This window comes from Mastacembelus armatus, chromosome 4 (assembly GCF_900324485.2).
Source record: "Mastacembelus armatus chromosome 4, fMasArm1.2, whole genome shotgun sequence".
NCBI lineage: Eukaryota > Metazoa > Chordata > Actinopteri > Synbranchiformes > Mastacembelidae > Mastacembelus > Mastacembelus armatus.
Genome location: NC_046636.1, coordinates 4,660,418 through 4,676,939, shown reverse-complemented (window position 1 = coordinate 4,676,939; position 16,522 = coordinate 4,660,418). Strand labels below are relative to the sequence as shown.

The 16,522-nt window shown below is 40.2% G+C and overlaps 1 protein-coding gene across 2 annotated transcripts in view; it reads left to right on the top strand.

Moving 5' to 3' along the window:
- Positions 1-16,522, top strand: part of LOC113139966 (discs large homolog 1-like protein) — an 83,295-nt gene that overhangs the window by 10,646 nt on the left and 56,127 nt on the right. Inside the window, exon 1 of one of the 2 annotated variants that reach the window (XM_026323624.1) lies at positions 5,391-5,674. The exons of the other annotated variant lie outside the window; for it this stretch is intronic. Within the exon in view, the coding sequence (XP_026179409.1) occupies positions 5,612-5,674 (63 nt within the window). The 5' untranslated portion in view covers positions 5,391-5,611. Of the gene's footprint in view, positions 1-5,390; positions 5,675-16,522 lie in introns of those variants that run through there. 2 annotated transcript variants of the gene reach the window in all.

The window sequence follows — 16,522 nt, the reverse complement described above, 5'->3', positions numbered from 1 at the left end:
AAACACTGTGATCGAGCCTGATCCTTTTACTTTTCCACAGAAACGTAACAGAGGTGCTGGGAATTACAGATGTTGGCTGAGAACAGAGAGGAGCTGAGTAATTTAAAGGAATTAGTCTTTGGTCAGAGGTTATAGCTTTAACATTAATGATAGCTGTTCGCTAATGCTGTGTTCGCTGTAGTGGCTATGCTACCCAACATCTTCTCTTCCAGTCTCAAGAACACTTGTTCTACTCTTTTACATCAACATTGACCGGAATGAAAAACATGAACCAGACTTTGGAAAATTAAGTTTTTAAGACTTTCGAGTTAGCTTCCATTACTTTGATTCAGGGCTAGAAAAACCCAATTTAATATGACATCTAAACAAAATCATAACTTATAAAAATGACCCTTATCTGTGGTTTACTGCACTCTGTTTGAACATCTGATAACAACATTTGGTGCAATAATTGAATGGAATTGCAATGATATCTAATGCTTTCTCGCAGCTTTGGAGCATTTGTGAGTCACTGAAACTGATCTGAAGGTTTAGGAGGCTGCAACAGTAAGTGGAACTGTTTCTCAGTCCAAATCCATCCAGGCTGACATCCCTGAAACCTAGCCAAATTCATATGCCATACATGGGCAAAAGGAAGTTCAAATTTGGCTCTTTGGCTATTGAGCTTGGCTGTGAATAGGGTGAAGTCTGAGGCAGGGACTGAGCTTGAGAAAAGTAAATTACCTGGTTGAAAAAAAGGATGCAAGCAGCATGGCAACATTCTGATGGGGCTAGAAAGCCTTAAGAAGGAGAGTACAGTAGTAGTTTGTGACTGAGGGCTGAAATACAGTGAGAGGACAGATTTATGTTCAGCTATTTTTGTTTTTTTCTGCAGCTGCTCAAAACAGATGTGTCCCATGTTTTCACAGGAAGAGAGTCTGTGAGCTGTTGTTCAGTCATGTATTTGTTGTCCTGGTAAGAATTTTTTTTTCCGGTTATGCTGGTCAAGCAAAGAGGCTCGTAGTCTATTGTTAAATTGTTCAGATCATGTCATGCCTGAGTACAGCCAGAGCAGCTAATCCCATTATGCAGATGACTAACCTCCATGGAGCCACACACATACATGCACACTCATGCAAAGAAACCAACCTATATGTGCGGCTATTCAAACAAGGCTGAGTACATTTCCCTTATCATTGGATTTTCAGGAGAAGAAAATGAAACAGCTTAACATCATCATGACTACACAAACCCATTAACCTTGACTCAGGATATATTAGAGAGTTTACATGTGTACTGTGAGTCAAAAAGATTAAAAAAAAAATTGCTCCTATATAAACACCTGTAGTAGAATAGAAAAGCCCTTTCTTTAAATATGATATTTAGCCACAGATGTATGCAAACAGACATTAGGTCTTTAACCCTGCTTTGGTTTTGTTTTCATTAAATGAGTGATAAATTGATGAATCCATGTTTATATAAAAAATATTAGGAAGTATTATTGATACTATTAATGAAAATGGTTGGTTTTTGTGTTTAAAACAATGCTGTCTTTACATCCAGGGTTAGAAAGAGCGTGCAATGTATGACTTCTGTACTAGAAGGTATATATACAGGTTCTGTATATTACCTCAGCTTCTATATGAACTTTCTTGGAGAGGTTAAAATGCTACACTGAACCCTCTGGCCTTTTTTCTCAGTGGCAACAAAAAGCATTTGCTTATATTAAACATAACTGAGAAAAAATGATCATTTAGAAAACACTGTCTCTGTGCTGCTGTGTCTGTGTTTGACCACATAGTGGCACTGTATGTATAACATACTCACTAGCGTGATGGGTGCTCAGATTATTGTTGACACCTCCACCTTTGCTATGTAACTACACAGTCAGATGACATGTCACTGGGTAGTAATCGGTATGGAAGTTTCAATAAATGACAGTACATTAATGGGAAGAAACACATTTTTCCGCTGCAGAGTTGATATTTGTTGCTATGAGGTTTCAGCAGGCATCACTGTAAGAAAGATAAAAATATAAGAGGCTTTTTTGATTGGACAGTGTAAGAATGGAGACTCCAACAGGACTGGCTAGTAGGGAGTATATGAGGTTACAACGCACACGTACACATGGTGTAGTTATTTCTGTGCTGGCTGACCTACTAATGTTAACATGTAGTGCATGCCTGCTAGGCTCGTGAGGAAAAACCCTTATTTTTTCTCCCTCTGCCTCTGTCTTTCTGTCATTCATTCATTCATTTTCCTATTTTTCTTCTCTTCTTTTTGATTTTTCTTTTTCCTCCTTCTGTTTGTTTCTTTCTTTTTTTCAGTAGTTTGATGTGTGATGCTGGTGATGTGATGTTACATGCTATCCTTACCTTTACATGAACCATATGAGCCTGAATGCCGGTGGCTATCCCAGATGTATAAATATATATCTATGTACATGTGCATGGACGCACATCAGCAGGATCTCCATCTGTTCTTGGTCAAACACTGGGAGACTCAAAGCTGGTCTCAGGACAGTTCTTTTATCACAAGACTTGCATGACCCAAAGCTGACTCTTTGAAAACATAAAAACAAGTCCCAATCCAGAACATTTGCATAATAACATGCTGCATTTTTGGTTGTCAGGCATGATATGAATCTGTTTCATGCTTGTCAAAGAAGAGCTTGCTGGCCCAGCATCAATGTGTCACTGAGAGAAGTGGAAGAAATGGGTGGTTGGTTGTTCATTTTGGCAGCTTTTTTAGAGATAGTCTTCAGATGAAAACACTTATTGGTCTTAGTCACGTTTAAGTCATTTTCATTCTTTATAGTTTTAGTCTAATTTTAGTCTGTTATGTTTTCGTCAACTATGAGTCATTACAAAAGGCAGTTTTCTTCCTACTGAATCCCACAGGTGTAGAAGCCACGTAACCCTGGTTAACAAGATAACTTTCAGATAACTTTGCTCTGCTTTGTCATTAACAGTACCGTCAACTTCCTGAGATTCCCTCTGTAGATAAACCTTATCCAGTCCCTGTATGGACACTGATGCACTGCTGAGCTGTAGACTAACCAAGTAGCCTATTTTCAATGTCTGATATCTCAGATAACGAACATATTTCATCATTGTCTTCATTAACAAACTTAAGTGGTTGGTCTCTATATTTGAAGCGTGATTGCTGGGTTATATGCACTGCAAAAACTTCGCAGCAAGCACAGAACTCTAAAAATGTCACCAGCAAATAAGTAAACTCCAAACACACAAACGATGCATGGATTACTGGTATAAACTTAAATTGGCACAGATGCATATTCTGCATAAGAAAGACTCTTGATAAAGTCCATGCTGTGCTCAGAATAACCTTTCCCTTCATTGCATTATTTATGTGACTTGTCTACCTGCATCAACTTCTGAACTTAATTGCTTCTCCAGGCATATCTGTGCATCTTTTATCACTGTACAGTTAAAAAGTGTTCTAAAAATAATTTCTCATTACTGATTATCAGCTTTAAATATAACTTGAGCCATAATCTTGGGTTGTGGATTAATCACTTTATCAGTAAACTCAGCTTGTCCCTGTCTTACCTGTTTATTCTGTCTCCCTGTCTATTCCTCGCCAGTGATCTCAAAATCTATTTGCTTGTTTCCTTCACCTCGCCCTCTGCTTTCTCACACATGGTTTCCCTCTCTCTGTCTTCTTCTCCCTCATGCTGTGTTGTTTGTTTTCCAGTCGAGGTGAGAAGACAGAGACAACCGCAGAGACACTACTGTGTGTGTTTTGGATTGTGTGTGTGATGGTCCAGATGGCCCAGCCATCAGCATCCAGAGCCTCAGCTGAAGAGTGTGCTTTGACTTGTCTGACTTCCTCTGCCCTTTATCTCCCAAAAATCCTCTCTTCTCTTCTCACCTCTCCTCTCCACCAAATGTCAGGGTTTTCTTTATTTCTTTCAATGTCTTTTACAAATTTCTCTGGCATCTTTGAATTACTTTATAAAATAGATATAGTTTGTGTTTATAAAATTTAAATTGCACTTTTTGGTTGAGCTAAAATAATTAGCGAGCTAACTGATTAGTTTATTAACAATGAACAGCTTTGTGCACAGTACAAGCCCATTTCATGATTACTACTCATGACTACAGAAACAGTAACCTACACCTAAGACCAGACCAACAAAAGCAACAACAACCTTCTCCTTCATTTGATTTAGGCCAGTAAGGTGACAAGCAGGGGTGTCAACACAGAGAGCACCAGCCTAAAAATGTGGGATTGTCCAGGAAAAAACTTTCCTCTAATTTTGCTGCAAAGCCAGGCAACATCATCCACCAAGGTGCTGCAGTGAACCCCTGCATGAAAATTTTGGAACCTGGATCTCAGTGGTACCTGAAACAACACTTTTTACTAACCAGCTATTATTATGGATGCAGCACTCTCCTTTGTTGTGGAGCAAGATATGTACATTGTTTGCCCAGTGCTGATTTAATGATGGATTTTGCACAACCTTTCCTTCACTTTCTAATCACACTGACAGTGGTTCAAGTCCAGTACAATGGCTCAGTGCCAAAGTCCTCGCTGTGCTGCCAGCAAAACCACAGTGCTGTGTTCAAATGTCAGTTGAACAAGTTGACCTAGTAATGAGTATGTGTATGTGTTTTTGGGAGATCATTGCTTGTGACTCTGGGTGATGTAATGACATTGTCTGTGCTTCATTAATTCACTCTTAATGTCTCTCTACCCTTCTCTTCCCACCACTGTTATATTTGGTCAATTCAATCTTCACTAGCCCGTACAGAACTGTACCCTCACACCCCTCCTCACTCTGTGTACTGGTTTACATACAAAGCTGAGCATCACTGCAGCAGTTGGAAAGAAGGACAAAGACACACTGAAGAGACAACACGTTTTTAACCCTCCCTGCACCTTGGTGTGGAGGTCTCTTCTCTTTCTGATTCTTTCTTTCTGCTGCTCATTGATCTTGCTATTTGAGAGGCGGGCCAAGGGAAGCAGTGGAGCGAACCGAGGGAGAGCAAGCAAGCCAGGAAGAGAGAGAGAGTGAGAAAGGGAGGAAAAAGAGAGAAAGCAAGAGCAAGAGAGGGAGAAGGGGAGCAATAGAACAAGAGAGGCAAAGGCTCACACAGATAGAGAGAGTGAAGACAGAGGACTGGGGCTGCTGCTGCAGAGGAGGACAACAGAGACCACATCCATACTGACACACGCATACACATACACTTACATGCATACACACAGTCATTCATGCACACACACACAGAGTGGCCCACACATGCTGATAACAACAACACACTGAACACACGTGTGCTAACCCATTCTGACACACGCACTCACTGATGCACAGGCAGACAGTGACCATGTTGCTCCCGGCATCCTGACCAGCTATGAGGATTACACTGATGAAGATGAGAGGAATGATGAAGATGAGGGAAAGGAAGCCGGTCTGCCACAGCCAAGGACCATAACCAGGCGGTGGGGGTGGGGGGCCGGCAGAGTGAGGGATTGTTGGGACAGGATGGAGCGTGGTTGATGGAACATATGCATGTGCATGTGTGTGTGGATGTGTGTGAGTGTGACATGTGTGTATGAAGGCTAGGATGCCCCCCCAGCACGGGACCAGCTAGCTAACATTAGCCACATGTTGTGCCACTGCAAAGTAGCATGCACCAACAACACCATATCCCTGATGTTTGGATGCAAGGTAGGTGGAAAGCTTTGTGTGTGTGTGTGTATGTGTGTGTGTGTTTTTGTGCATGTGTGTGTGCAAGAGAGAGAGCAGGTAAAGTAATGGACAGTGAGAGAGACACTGACTAGGGCAAAATGTGCTGAGCGAGAGAAGCAGAGAGGACTCTGGGTGAGAGTTTGTAGCCGGCAGGAGAGTGAGCAATGGAGAGATAGAGGTGGAGAGAGTGGGGTCCTCGCTGTGTGTGTAGACAGGAAGAGAGAATCGGGTTCATCAGTCAGGAAAACAGCTGCTGAAGCTGAAGACGGCAGCAGCGGAAGCAGTGAGTGTAAATCAAAGTAATATAAGTGTTGGCTGTAAAAGCAGATACTAAAACTGAGTGATACTAAAACAAAGTTTCTATGAACAACCCATTTCACGTTATATTTCAGATTGTTAATGTGACAATATTTCTTATAGTGGCTTTAAAGGAATGAGTAAGTGAGCCCGACTAAATCCATATTTGTGCATTTGCCTGTTATGAATACTGTAGCCTTATGACAGGTCCTCTTGACATTGCTATTCCACCATATTCCTTACAAATGGAATTAATACATAACAGCCAATACTAATACATAACAGCCCATACTAAGGGAATGAGCTTAGGCTAAATTTGACAGTCACCATCTTGCAAAGTACTCTGAAACTGTCAAGTTGAAAATCAACACATGAAATATTAAATTTCCACCCAAGTACATTCAGTATCTGTGCCTTTGATGTGGAGGAACTGTTAGTACACTGTGCTGCATCTTTGATTAGTTATTAAACACACACTAACCCAAAAATGGCTTCACCAAGGGGCCTATAAACTTGTCTGAATAGCAGAGTGAAAACTTAAACTTCACTTTGAGAAAGAAAGTGACAATATTTTCATCGTACTATTAAAATATAGAAGATGTGAGACAGTGAGAAGGGTGGGCAGTTTGACGTTACAAGGTCATGTATAGTACTGCAATATAAGAAGATACCGGGTTGTGTGTGTATGCACCAGTATCATGTTGTCCAATTCAGGGGTCAGGCTATAATAAACTGTATGGACTTCACTTCTGTCCTATTAGATAACCTCAGCATCACTGCCTGTTAGTTAGAGACAGGCCGGGAGACAACTGCTCAACTGGAGCTACAGGGAGAGAGAGTCAACACAAGTGTGTGACACAGAAAGAACAATAGCTTTGTCCTCTGGAAGTAAAGTTGGAGAGGGTAATGACAGAGTGTCTCTTTTGGATAAGAAGATGTCGCTCAGGGATTGTAAACTATAATCAGTATTTTTGAGAGATTGTTGTGTTGGTCAACTAGAATTGTACATTTTAAGAATTCTGTCTGATTGTGTGTTGAAAGGGGATGCTGCGTGTACTCACTTCTGCATTGCCATAAATAATGACTAGTACTTTTAAGAGGTGATACTGACTTTTTCTCTAGCTACTTTTCTCCAAATGTTTCTCCAGTACAGCATGGTGAAGGCAAGATAGCTGAAAATATTTGGTGAATGAAGCATAGGAGCAGTGAAGAGCTGTGCCATGTGTTTTAATTTTGATGGGCTAGTATTTGCAGTTCATACAGAATCAAATGTAAAACTTCTCAAGGTGTCTTGTGAAGCCTGTACTGAGAGGAGACCCTGACAGAAACATACTGAACAGTGTAAAGTTCGATTAAAGTCACATGTAGACATAAGATAGAAAAGAGAGAGTAAATCACACAGTAACGGATGAACTCATACACTGCACAGAGTGCATGAGGGTGGATACTGTGCATTTTACGTAGCCAGCAATATGTCCATTTCTGAGGATGTTTAAGTGCCAGAAAAGATAAATCAAATACACCTTAACTAGGTCAAACATTTCAACACATGAACAGGTCATTTACACAGACACGTTACTGAGTGAAATCGTGATAAAGCCAGTTAGGGACAATTTAAAGGTCTTCAACTTGAAATCTTTAAAATAGCTTTCATTTAATAGCTGTGTGAAAACTGTTGTCTGAGAGGCCCATGTACAACTGTGACCTCCTCCAGTTAGTTACATTGCAAGATTGCAATGTTCAGAGAGGATGGTGTGATAGTTTGAAAAAAGAAGAATTTCAGAATAAATTAAAATGTAATTACAAAAAGGTAAAATAATTCCGTAGGAAATAAGCAGACAACAGTTCATGCACAGCAATAGATTTTTACACTGTCAAAATTTGAATAGGAGCTGTGAAAACAACTAATTCACATTAATTCTGTCTTGGTTTATCATTGTATTGTTGTTACTGTAACTTTGTCATTGTTGCTAAATGACTCTAGTCATTAGTTGTTAACTGATGTTCTAGATTTGGCAGTAAGTACTTTTGTGTTTCATGCTGATAAAAAGAGACCGAGGGTGATGTGAGAAATAGAAAGAATGAGAAGATATGCAGAAAGATGAAGGCACGTGTGTATGTTTGAGAAGTCCCTCACGGCAGAGGATCCCCTGCTCTTTCATATCTCACCAAGCGTGACTAACGCCTGGCTTTACTCTGACACACACACGGTTACAAACTAACACGCAGACATGTACAGGGAAGCAGAATCTGCTCCCAATCTAGTCACGTTCCTCTGGCTACGCAAGACTGGCTGACACACTAACACATGACAGCTACAGTGTTCATTTGTATTTCTGCATGTGTGTGTGTGTGTGTGTGTGTGTGTGTGTGTGTAGTCAGCAGTCTATCTGCAGGCACAGTCCTGATTAGGACTGCTAGTCAAGCAAGCAGAGAAACACACACTCATGCACACACAGTGATGCTAAAAAAGACATATTTGGTGTCTCTGTTCATTCATGCATTAACACACCAAATATAGGATTATGGCCCTGATTGTGTGTGTTTGTGTGCTTGTGAGTGCAGAGGGCAGTAGCAGCAGTGTTGTGACAACAGTGTGTGCCAGGGTCTCTTCAGGGTCTTAGTGCCTGGCAGATCATCTGCTGCGCTCAACATTATGTTGAGGCATTTCTGACTAATTACAAAGTTGACAGTGAATGAAGAGATCAGTGCAGGAAACAGCAAGGAAATGAAATGTGCTGAAGGTCCTGAGATGGGTTCAGATCAGTCATAGCAGTGTTTAGTCCCAATCCCAGTCTAAATGAGGTTAAAGTATGCAGCGGGAGAAGCAGGGAGAGAGCACACACAGTCATGTCTATTTGAATTCACAGGAATTAGCTGATGCTGTTCTGCAGAGAAGGGCTCTCCTGTGCAAAGCAGCCGCTCACTCCCTGCCCCAGAACATCATTTCTAGAATAGATTTTGCTTCTTGCTGCAGACAAACATGATGGTCAGCTGCAGTGCACGGACAAATGTAGTGATTTCATTTTTGGATTTTGCTCTATTAAGTCACTGTGCTTGCTGTCACATTGTGAAAACATTTCTTTTCTATGTTGAGCCAACTGAGCAGAGTTTTTCAAACAGTCTGGGCCTGTGCAATCTAAATTTCACTCATGGGACGTAAGTTAATTAAGACTCTGGGCTGTGTAGTTACCGATAGAGGGATCTGTATGATAAATCACACAGGAACATCTGCTTTTGTAGTTTAATAGGACATTGTTTTTTAAATACATTCATTCCCTGCAGGCCCACCTAACCTAACCATAACAGCTGCATGCCTGATCCTGAACCTTATCTGAATACTAACCTGCTTTTTATTGTAAAATGTGTGATGGGTCCTCACTAAGTCATTGTGAAACCACAAATCCAAAGAAGTCAGGTCTTTCTTGTTACCCAGACAGTTTAAAAGGTCAAATGTCATGTTAATGGACTGCCTCTGAGACTTTATGGAAAGAGGGTGAATCTGTCTCTTCTCCAGGCTGCAGGTTGTATTTGTCTGATAGTGTTGTTAGGTTAGCCTGTTCATTTCATCTTCCTATGTAATAACGCCTAATCTGACACCTTACTTTACAACAAAATGTATTGCTGAGACCAATTCACTTAAAGTGATTCACTAAACTACAATATATTAAAAGTCTATTTCAACCTGGATGGTGACTCTCCTTTACAGGTCCAAAATAAATATCTGTATGTCCAGATTGTGAAAGAACTAAAGGCAACTAGCTACTTGTAAACTTGAATAGTTAAACAAAAAAGTGCACAAACAGAAAATTTGACAATTTTAGCTTCCTGGTTTAGTGCTTGCCTTTCTCGAGGTATTCCATGTATCATTTCTTTGCATTTAAACATATCATTACCTCTCGCAAATACCATGGAGTTGACAGTTTGACATCACTACACCTCTCAACTGAAGAATTGTCTCATACAAGTGCTGTAGTACAATAAGGCTGACATGTATATTGCAGTGACATACTGTTAGCAGGCAAATAATGCCTCAAATCTTTTGAAATGGGCTTTCCAAACAATCTATGTTTTGACTTTCATTTAACCCTGGACCAGGCTCAAGCTGTGAGCCCATTACATGGAGTTAATTGAATGAGTAACTTCTGTAGATTCTGCTTAGATAATGTGGTTTGTGACTCTTCTGCACTGTGTGAGTGTCTGTGTCTTAGCTGAAATTACAGATATTGTAGTGTTGATATAATCAGAGGATCCACATCCCATTTGTCTCAAACTTAAAAATCCTCCTCAAGCACATCTGCTTCTCTTTATCAAAATCTGCTTTTCCTGATTAGTTTAGATTTAAAGAGAAAAATTAATGAGGGCTGGAAGTACTTGGAATGACCTCATTTGTGTACTTCCTGAAATGAGTGACTGTCTAGGTACATTCTGAATACAGACTAGCTGTCCTCTCAGCTGCCCAGCTAAGCTGCACAAAGCCACAGCTTCAGAACAGGCTAAGGACCTGTCATCCTACCCCATCAGCTTCACTGACACTGTACTCTGTCCAGTAAAGCAGAATAGAACTTCAAATGTTTTTTAAAAGATGAGGAGCAGTGAGGAAGATTGCATGAGAATGGGGAATGAGAATAAAAAGAGGAAAGTAGATGTGGAGGGGAAAGCGGCATGATGAGGAGAGAGTTTTCCCTGAGGAAGGCTTGTCTCTCGCTCACTGTCCTCATTCAGTTTGTGCCCCCTTTTTGACTAAAAACTTCTGTGTCCAGTGCAATGTGTGTTTGTTGTGCTTTGTATGTGTGTGTGTGTGTGTGTGTGTGTGTGTGTGTGTGTGTGTGTGTGTGCACACATTCATGTGTGTACAATACAGGAAACAATTACTACCATGCTGAGTGTACACCTGCCTACACACACAAATTGTACTATAAAATAACTCATTGCACGTCCATGACTGTACACACACACTCATGGTGCTTGGCTGCAGTTTTGCACTGGTGCTTTCATTTTTCCAGCATCACTACATCATTTCTACTTCTGTACTTGTCTTTAAACTAACCTTGCTCTTATTCTGTGTCCTTTTTCCTGCCTTCCTTCCCATATTTTGTCTCCCCTTCTACTCTCTTTTTTTTCTTTCTGGGTCTTCTTGCTTTTACTCTCCACCTGGTTTCTTTCCATCACCTCCTCCTTCTCTTCCGCTCATCTCACCATAGAAGTATCGGTATCAAGAAGAGGAAGGGGCATCACCAGGTGCCCCGAAACTCCACCAACACCCCTGCCATCAGCACCCAATGGGAGTACCCAGAGAGCTAAGGGATGGAGGAACCCTGGGGAGGGATGGAGGAACCCTGGGGAGGGATGGAGGAACGCTAGGGAGGGAGGGCGGAACCATGGGGAGAGAGGGAGGAACCATGGGGAGGGAGGGAGGAACTTGGAGGAGAGAAGGAGGGGGCATCGGGACCATGGAGAGAGAAAGGGAACGGTCACTGGGGAGGGATGGCTCTCTTGGTCGCCACAGTGACCTGCGGGGGGCGGAGCTGGTTCAGGTGGCAGAGAGACAGCTGTCTCAGATTCAACATGTTCACGGATACGTCACTCACACCCACATCACGCCTGCTCAGGTAACTAAGTCGGGATGTCTGTCTCTGTGGCACATTCACACAGTGAGAAATACATAGTACATCTGAGCATTTCTCCTTCTGTTTTGTTTACAGTCTAATCACTGAGGGGTTTCCCTTTAAATCTATGAACTTTACTGTTCCCTGGAAATTTTTTGAGCACTACTGTATAACTTTGTTTGTAAGTGAAATTAAGTCAAAACATAAATTGCATAAAAATAAAAAGCTTGTTTTCCAAAGTCACTAGAAAGACATGTTAAAGATAAGAGTTTAGCCAGCAACAGTGATATGTCATTTCATGAGGTTGTGTGGAAATTTGTTCTGTACTTGATCCATTACCATCAACCTCTGTTTCTGAAGCTGATTATGGTACAAGGCATTGGCCAAGGTGGCAAAGTCATGTCTTTTTAAAGTTCAGTAGCGTACAAACAGTAATAAGTGGACCTGTGTCAGAAAGCTTCCAGAATTAGATATGCCTATTTGAAAATTCTTAGAAGTGAAGTGTACTGGCCTAAATTTGCTTCTTTGCGCAGAGCCTTTCTTTGTACCAGGAGAATACTTTGCAGAACTATGCATGCAAGGATTTAGTATAATGCTTGTCCCATTTTTTAGTAATGAGGCCCATTACTATCTATGTTCTGCACTCAGTCTGTAACTGTATGGATCTCTCTTTCTTTTCCGTCTTTATCTTGCTCACGCACTGTCATAGCCTGCTAATCTTTTTATTTTGTTGACTGTGCTGTATCTGTCTGCACATGGGTGCTTATATCAATGCACTCACACAGCTCAAACCACACACATACTTTCACTTATTCTCTAACAAGCATACACTGGTTTCCCTGCTTCACACGCACATTGATGTATACAACACAAATAATAACACAGAAATACCTCATTATGCTGCATAATGGTTGATTTGTTTACATTTATCTCCACTTTATTTTTCTTGAATTTTTGGATTCGCTGGTAAATCATAATTATAGTCTTTTTATGTGGGATCTGAAAAAAGCCCATAGTCAATTACACTTGCATAACAATATGCAAATTAGGAATGATAAATCACTAGCAGACTGAAGAACAAGGTAGTAAAGAAGGCAATCCAATGGCCATTAGCTCAGTGCCTTTTCTTTGGATTTTCTGAAGCAAAACCTATTAAATCATGTAAACGTCTTTACACTGACTTTTAACCCACTGACATTTCCAGATATCCTCTCTGTATTTGATTTACCTCAGATTTTTTTCTTTTTTCCTAAGCTATTCTTTCTACATTCTGACAAGAGTGGTTATAAGTTGGTTCTACTATTATGTTGTCAGTAGTGTGAGCGTATGTATTGGATAAGTTATGACATGTAGCACCCTGCAGGCAGCCAGACCTCAGGAGTGTGTGTATTAGTGCCATGTCCATTCTAAGTAACTATATACTGTCATTTGTTTTGTCTTTGCACTGATTCAGTTGTAAGTCACTGCAGGTTCAAAGTTTGTCTGCTGGAAAAGCTTCAGACAGAACTGAAGCAGTTCATTTTGTCAGCATGGTGAAGGAAATGTTAGTGTGCAGCTCCACCTTGTGACTCTATGTCACAATCCCATCATTCTTCATCCCACAACATTTCACTGATGAAACCACTGAGATGGAGTAAGAGTGTTTTTTCTTGATAATAAAAGTGAAACACTATGAGAAGGAGCTATTCACTTATTGATTGATTATTGATTGATAATTAGTTTATTTTGTTATCTATCCATCAGTAAGGCTTTTCTGTGTTTTCTGTATTTTTTGTAGAAATGCAGTTTAATAATTTAAAGCTGTGGTGTTGGATGTCATCTGCATTTAAATGCTATTTACGTACAGTATGACCACGGAGGTTCACCTTCATTTTCATTCATGGTCATAGCCTAGAGTTCTTGATGTCTTGATGTCCTTAACCATACTGCACCATGCTCCATCACTGTCATGGTTATCATCATCATCATCATCATCATCACCACCACTCTTTACAAACAGGCGCATTGGAGCCGCTCATCACCTGAGAAACATATCTGTGTACATGGCAAATTTGTGTGACGCTCGTGGTGTATTGGCATATATTCAGACTATTTTAAGAACTCATCCTGTCTGTGTGTGTGTGTGTGTGTGTGTGTGAATGTGGGCATGTGTCTGACCACAGGTGCTGGATCTGGCTTGCTTCTGTGAGACAGATGGACCTGCCATCTTGTTCTCTCCATGTATATGTTCCTTTCGTTTCTCTCTCTCTTTTCTCACTCCCATTTTCTTTTTTCTTTCTCACATACACATATACTCATATGAACTTTTAGCCTCTTACTTTGTAATTTATCTTAAGTGCACATTTGTGTTACTTCTACTTTGATAAATAATTTATATTCAATATGTCTCCTGTTGTGGAGTAACATGTTTTTAAACAAGTGTAATGAAGAATTCCCATCTTTCCCTTCATCTACAATTCATTATTATCTGTATTGTTTAATTAAAAAAGAAAAACAGTGGCCATTTATTGTCAGTGACTTTTGCTGGAAGCTTTACTAAAAACCACCAAAATATTACATTTCTGTTTATTTATGTTTATTATGTAGCCCGCTGTACAGCGTGCTGGGTGCTCTATCTGACTCAGATGAAATGTCTTGCTCTGCTTTGTATTATGTATTTTACATAACTGGGTTACAGTTGCACTGCCACCTGTGCAATGATCTGACTGCCTCTTACATTTCAAATGATAAAAACCTGAACGTATGAGTGTGCCACTGGGTGTGTGTGTGTGTGTGTGTGCGTGTGTGTGTGTGTGTGTGTGTGTGCATGTATGTGTGTTGTGCCATGCTGAGCCATGTCTGTACATCGTAGGTAGAATCTCCTGAGGTCCCCTTTGATGACGAGGCATGGCCTCACGCAGAGGGAGAGAGGCTGAATGACATCCTGGTCCCGCCTTTCTCCTCCCTCTATTCTCAAAGCCACGCCTACTACCAGGTAATCATGTCTCTGAGCCATTCGCATGAGTTCATCTCTACAAAATATAGTCTTTGTCTATTTGTAATAGATTTTTAGTTGTTTCTAGTTCCTGAGTTTCAGGATCATTTTGTGCATGCAGTTTATGTTTTCCACAATGTCTTTCTTTTGTGAGACAGTTCTACCCAGATTGTCCCAGATTTTTGAATCTCTGGGAACTGCTGTTGTTTTATTGGTTGACATTTACGGACAAAAGCACTTTACAGAAGCATTTTAAGGTGTGCCATGTAGCATTTTAACATAAATTAATGATTAGACAGGCAGCCTTAATAGGATGCTCTTCCTGCAAATGGAGATGCGAGAGATCCTAGTGGCAGATGGTGCAAGGGATGAAACCTGAAGAAAAAATAACTTCCAAAATGTTTATATTCTTAGAAAAAGCAGACACAGCCACAGGGAATGTAGCAGGAAAGGGAGAGAAAGGTTTAATATTCTGTTTAGAAAGTATCATGCTTTAATATAGAGAGACAATGTCATTTCAAGTATGGGATAAGATATATAAGTGTTGTTAGTTTAAATAATAATACCTTGTCTTATTAAATTTACAATAATGTGTCCATTATGATGATTTAAAATGATGCATGTTGCATGTTTTAGATATCAGTTTTGTAGCATGCTACTGTTATGTAAATTATTTAACACAAATCTGATTCACCACAACCTCTATACCACAGTCATTTCCTGAATCCATAACCAAAATAGTGCTACTGTTGTTTCATTTGATTTAGATTGGTCTGGTCATTGTTTAATACACAGCATGCTAATGCTGCTTGATTCTGTATGTTTGTCTAATTTGGCAGTTTGTGTCTTATTTTACTGTACACATTGTCCAATATAGATGTGACGAAGGGATTTACACAATGAATAGACTTGTGTGCAATTTCAGCCATCATACAAATGTATAAAATCAAAAGTATTAGAAATCACTTATTTTAAATTTTAATGTTTCTTGTTTTCTGAGCTTGTACACAGAGTGTTTATTTAAAAGATAGTGAACCAGAGTAGGAGGAGATCGCATAAAGTTTCCAGTTTCAGCAACTCATTTTACATGTAGTTACAGTTTGTAAACTGCAGGAGGCAGCAGAGGCCAAAGAGATGAATGTGTGTTGCCTTCACAGATCAAGACCTGATAAACGGGATTGATCAAACTGTTTATTAGCAAGCATGATGATTCAATACTGTTGGTACAAACACATGCAACTGACCTTTCTTGAATAACTCCACAGACAAACTGAAACAGTGCACGCAAATCTGCTGTCTCTCTATAACACTCACACAGTAACACACAGAGCCCACTAAGAGATGTTAGTGGCTCTTAGTCATTAAGCTAATGCAGATAATAAGGAAGGAAGTTAAGACAGAGAGGGGCAGGGAGTGGCAAGAGATGGGATAAAGAGAGAATTACAGGCAGACAGACACCGAGACAGTGGCCGGATTTGTTTCTGGATGTTAATCACCCTGTCAGTCAGCCAAATCACTCCTCCCCAATGAATGTCTTTTCTCTCTGGATGATACAGTAATAGAAATTAAGTCAGTAAGATCTTTATGCTGGATTTACTGAAATTTGGTAACAGATGCATAGTGATTTCTACTTCAGTGTGGATGGAAACAGAGGCAAATACACATTCAAATCAGCTCTGTATGTGCATACAGCAACAGCATGGAACTTAGCCTGACCTGGCACACTAATTAGCTTTCAATACTTTTAGTGATTAGCATTAAAATATTGAATTTTCTGCTCATGGTAGAGCAAAGTTGGTGAAACATTTACTGCTGCACTTGATGTTGTGACATTATATCAATTAACAAAAAAGTTTTTCTGTACGGTTAGTCAGGGCAGGTGCCACCCAGAAAGACAATCAACTTCATCTAAACATTAGGAAAAATTTAGCCATGTAAAAGTGCCAC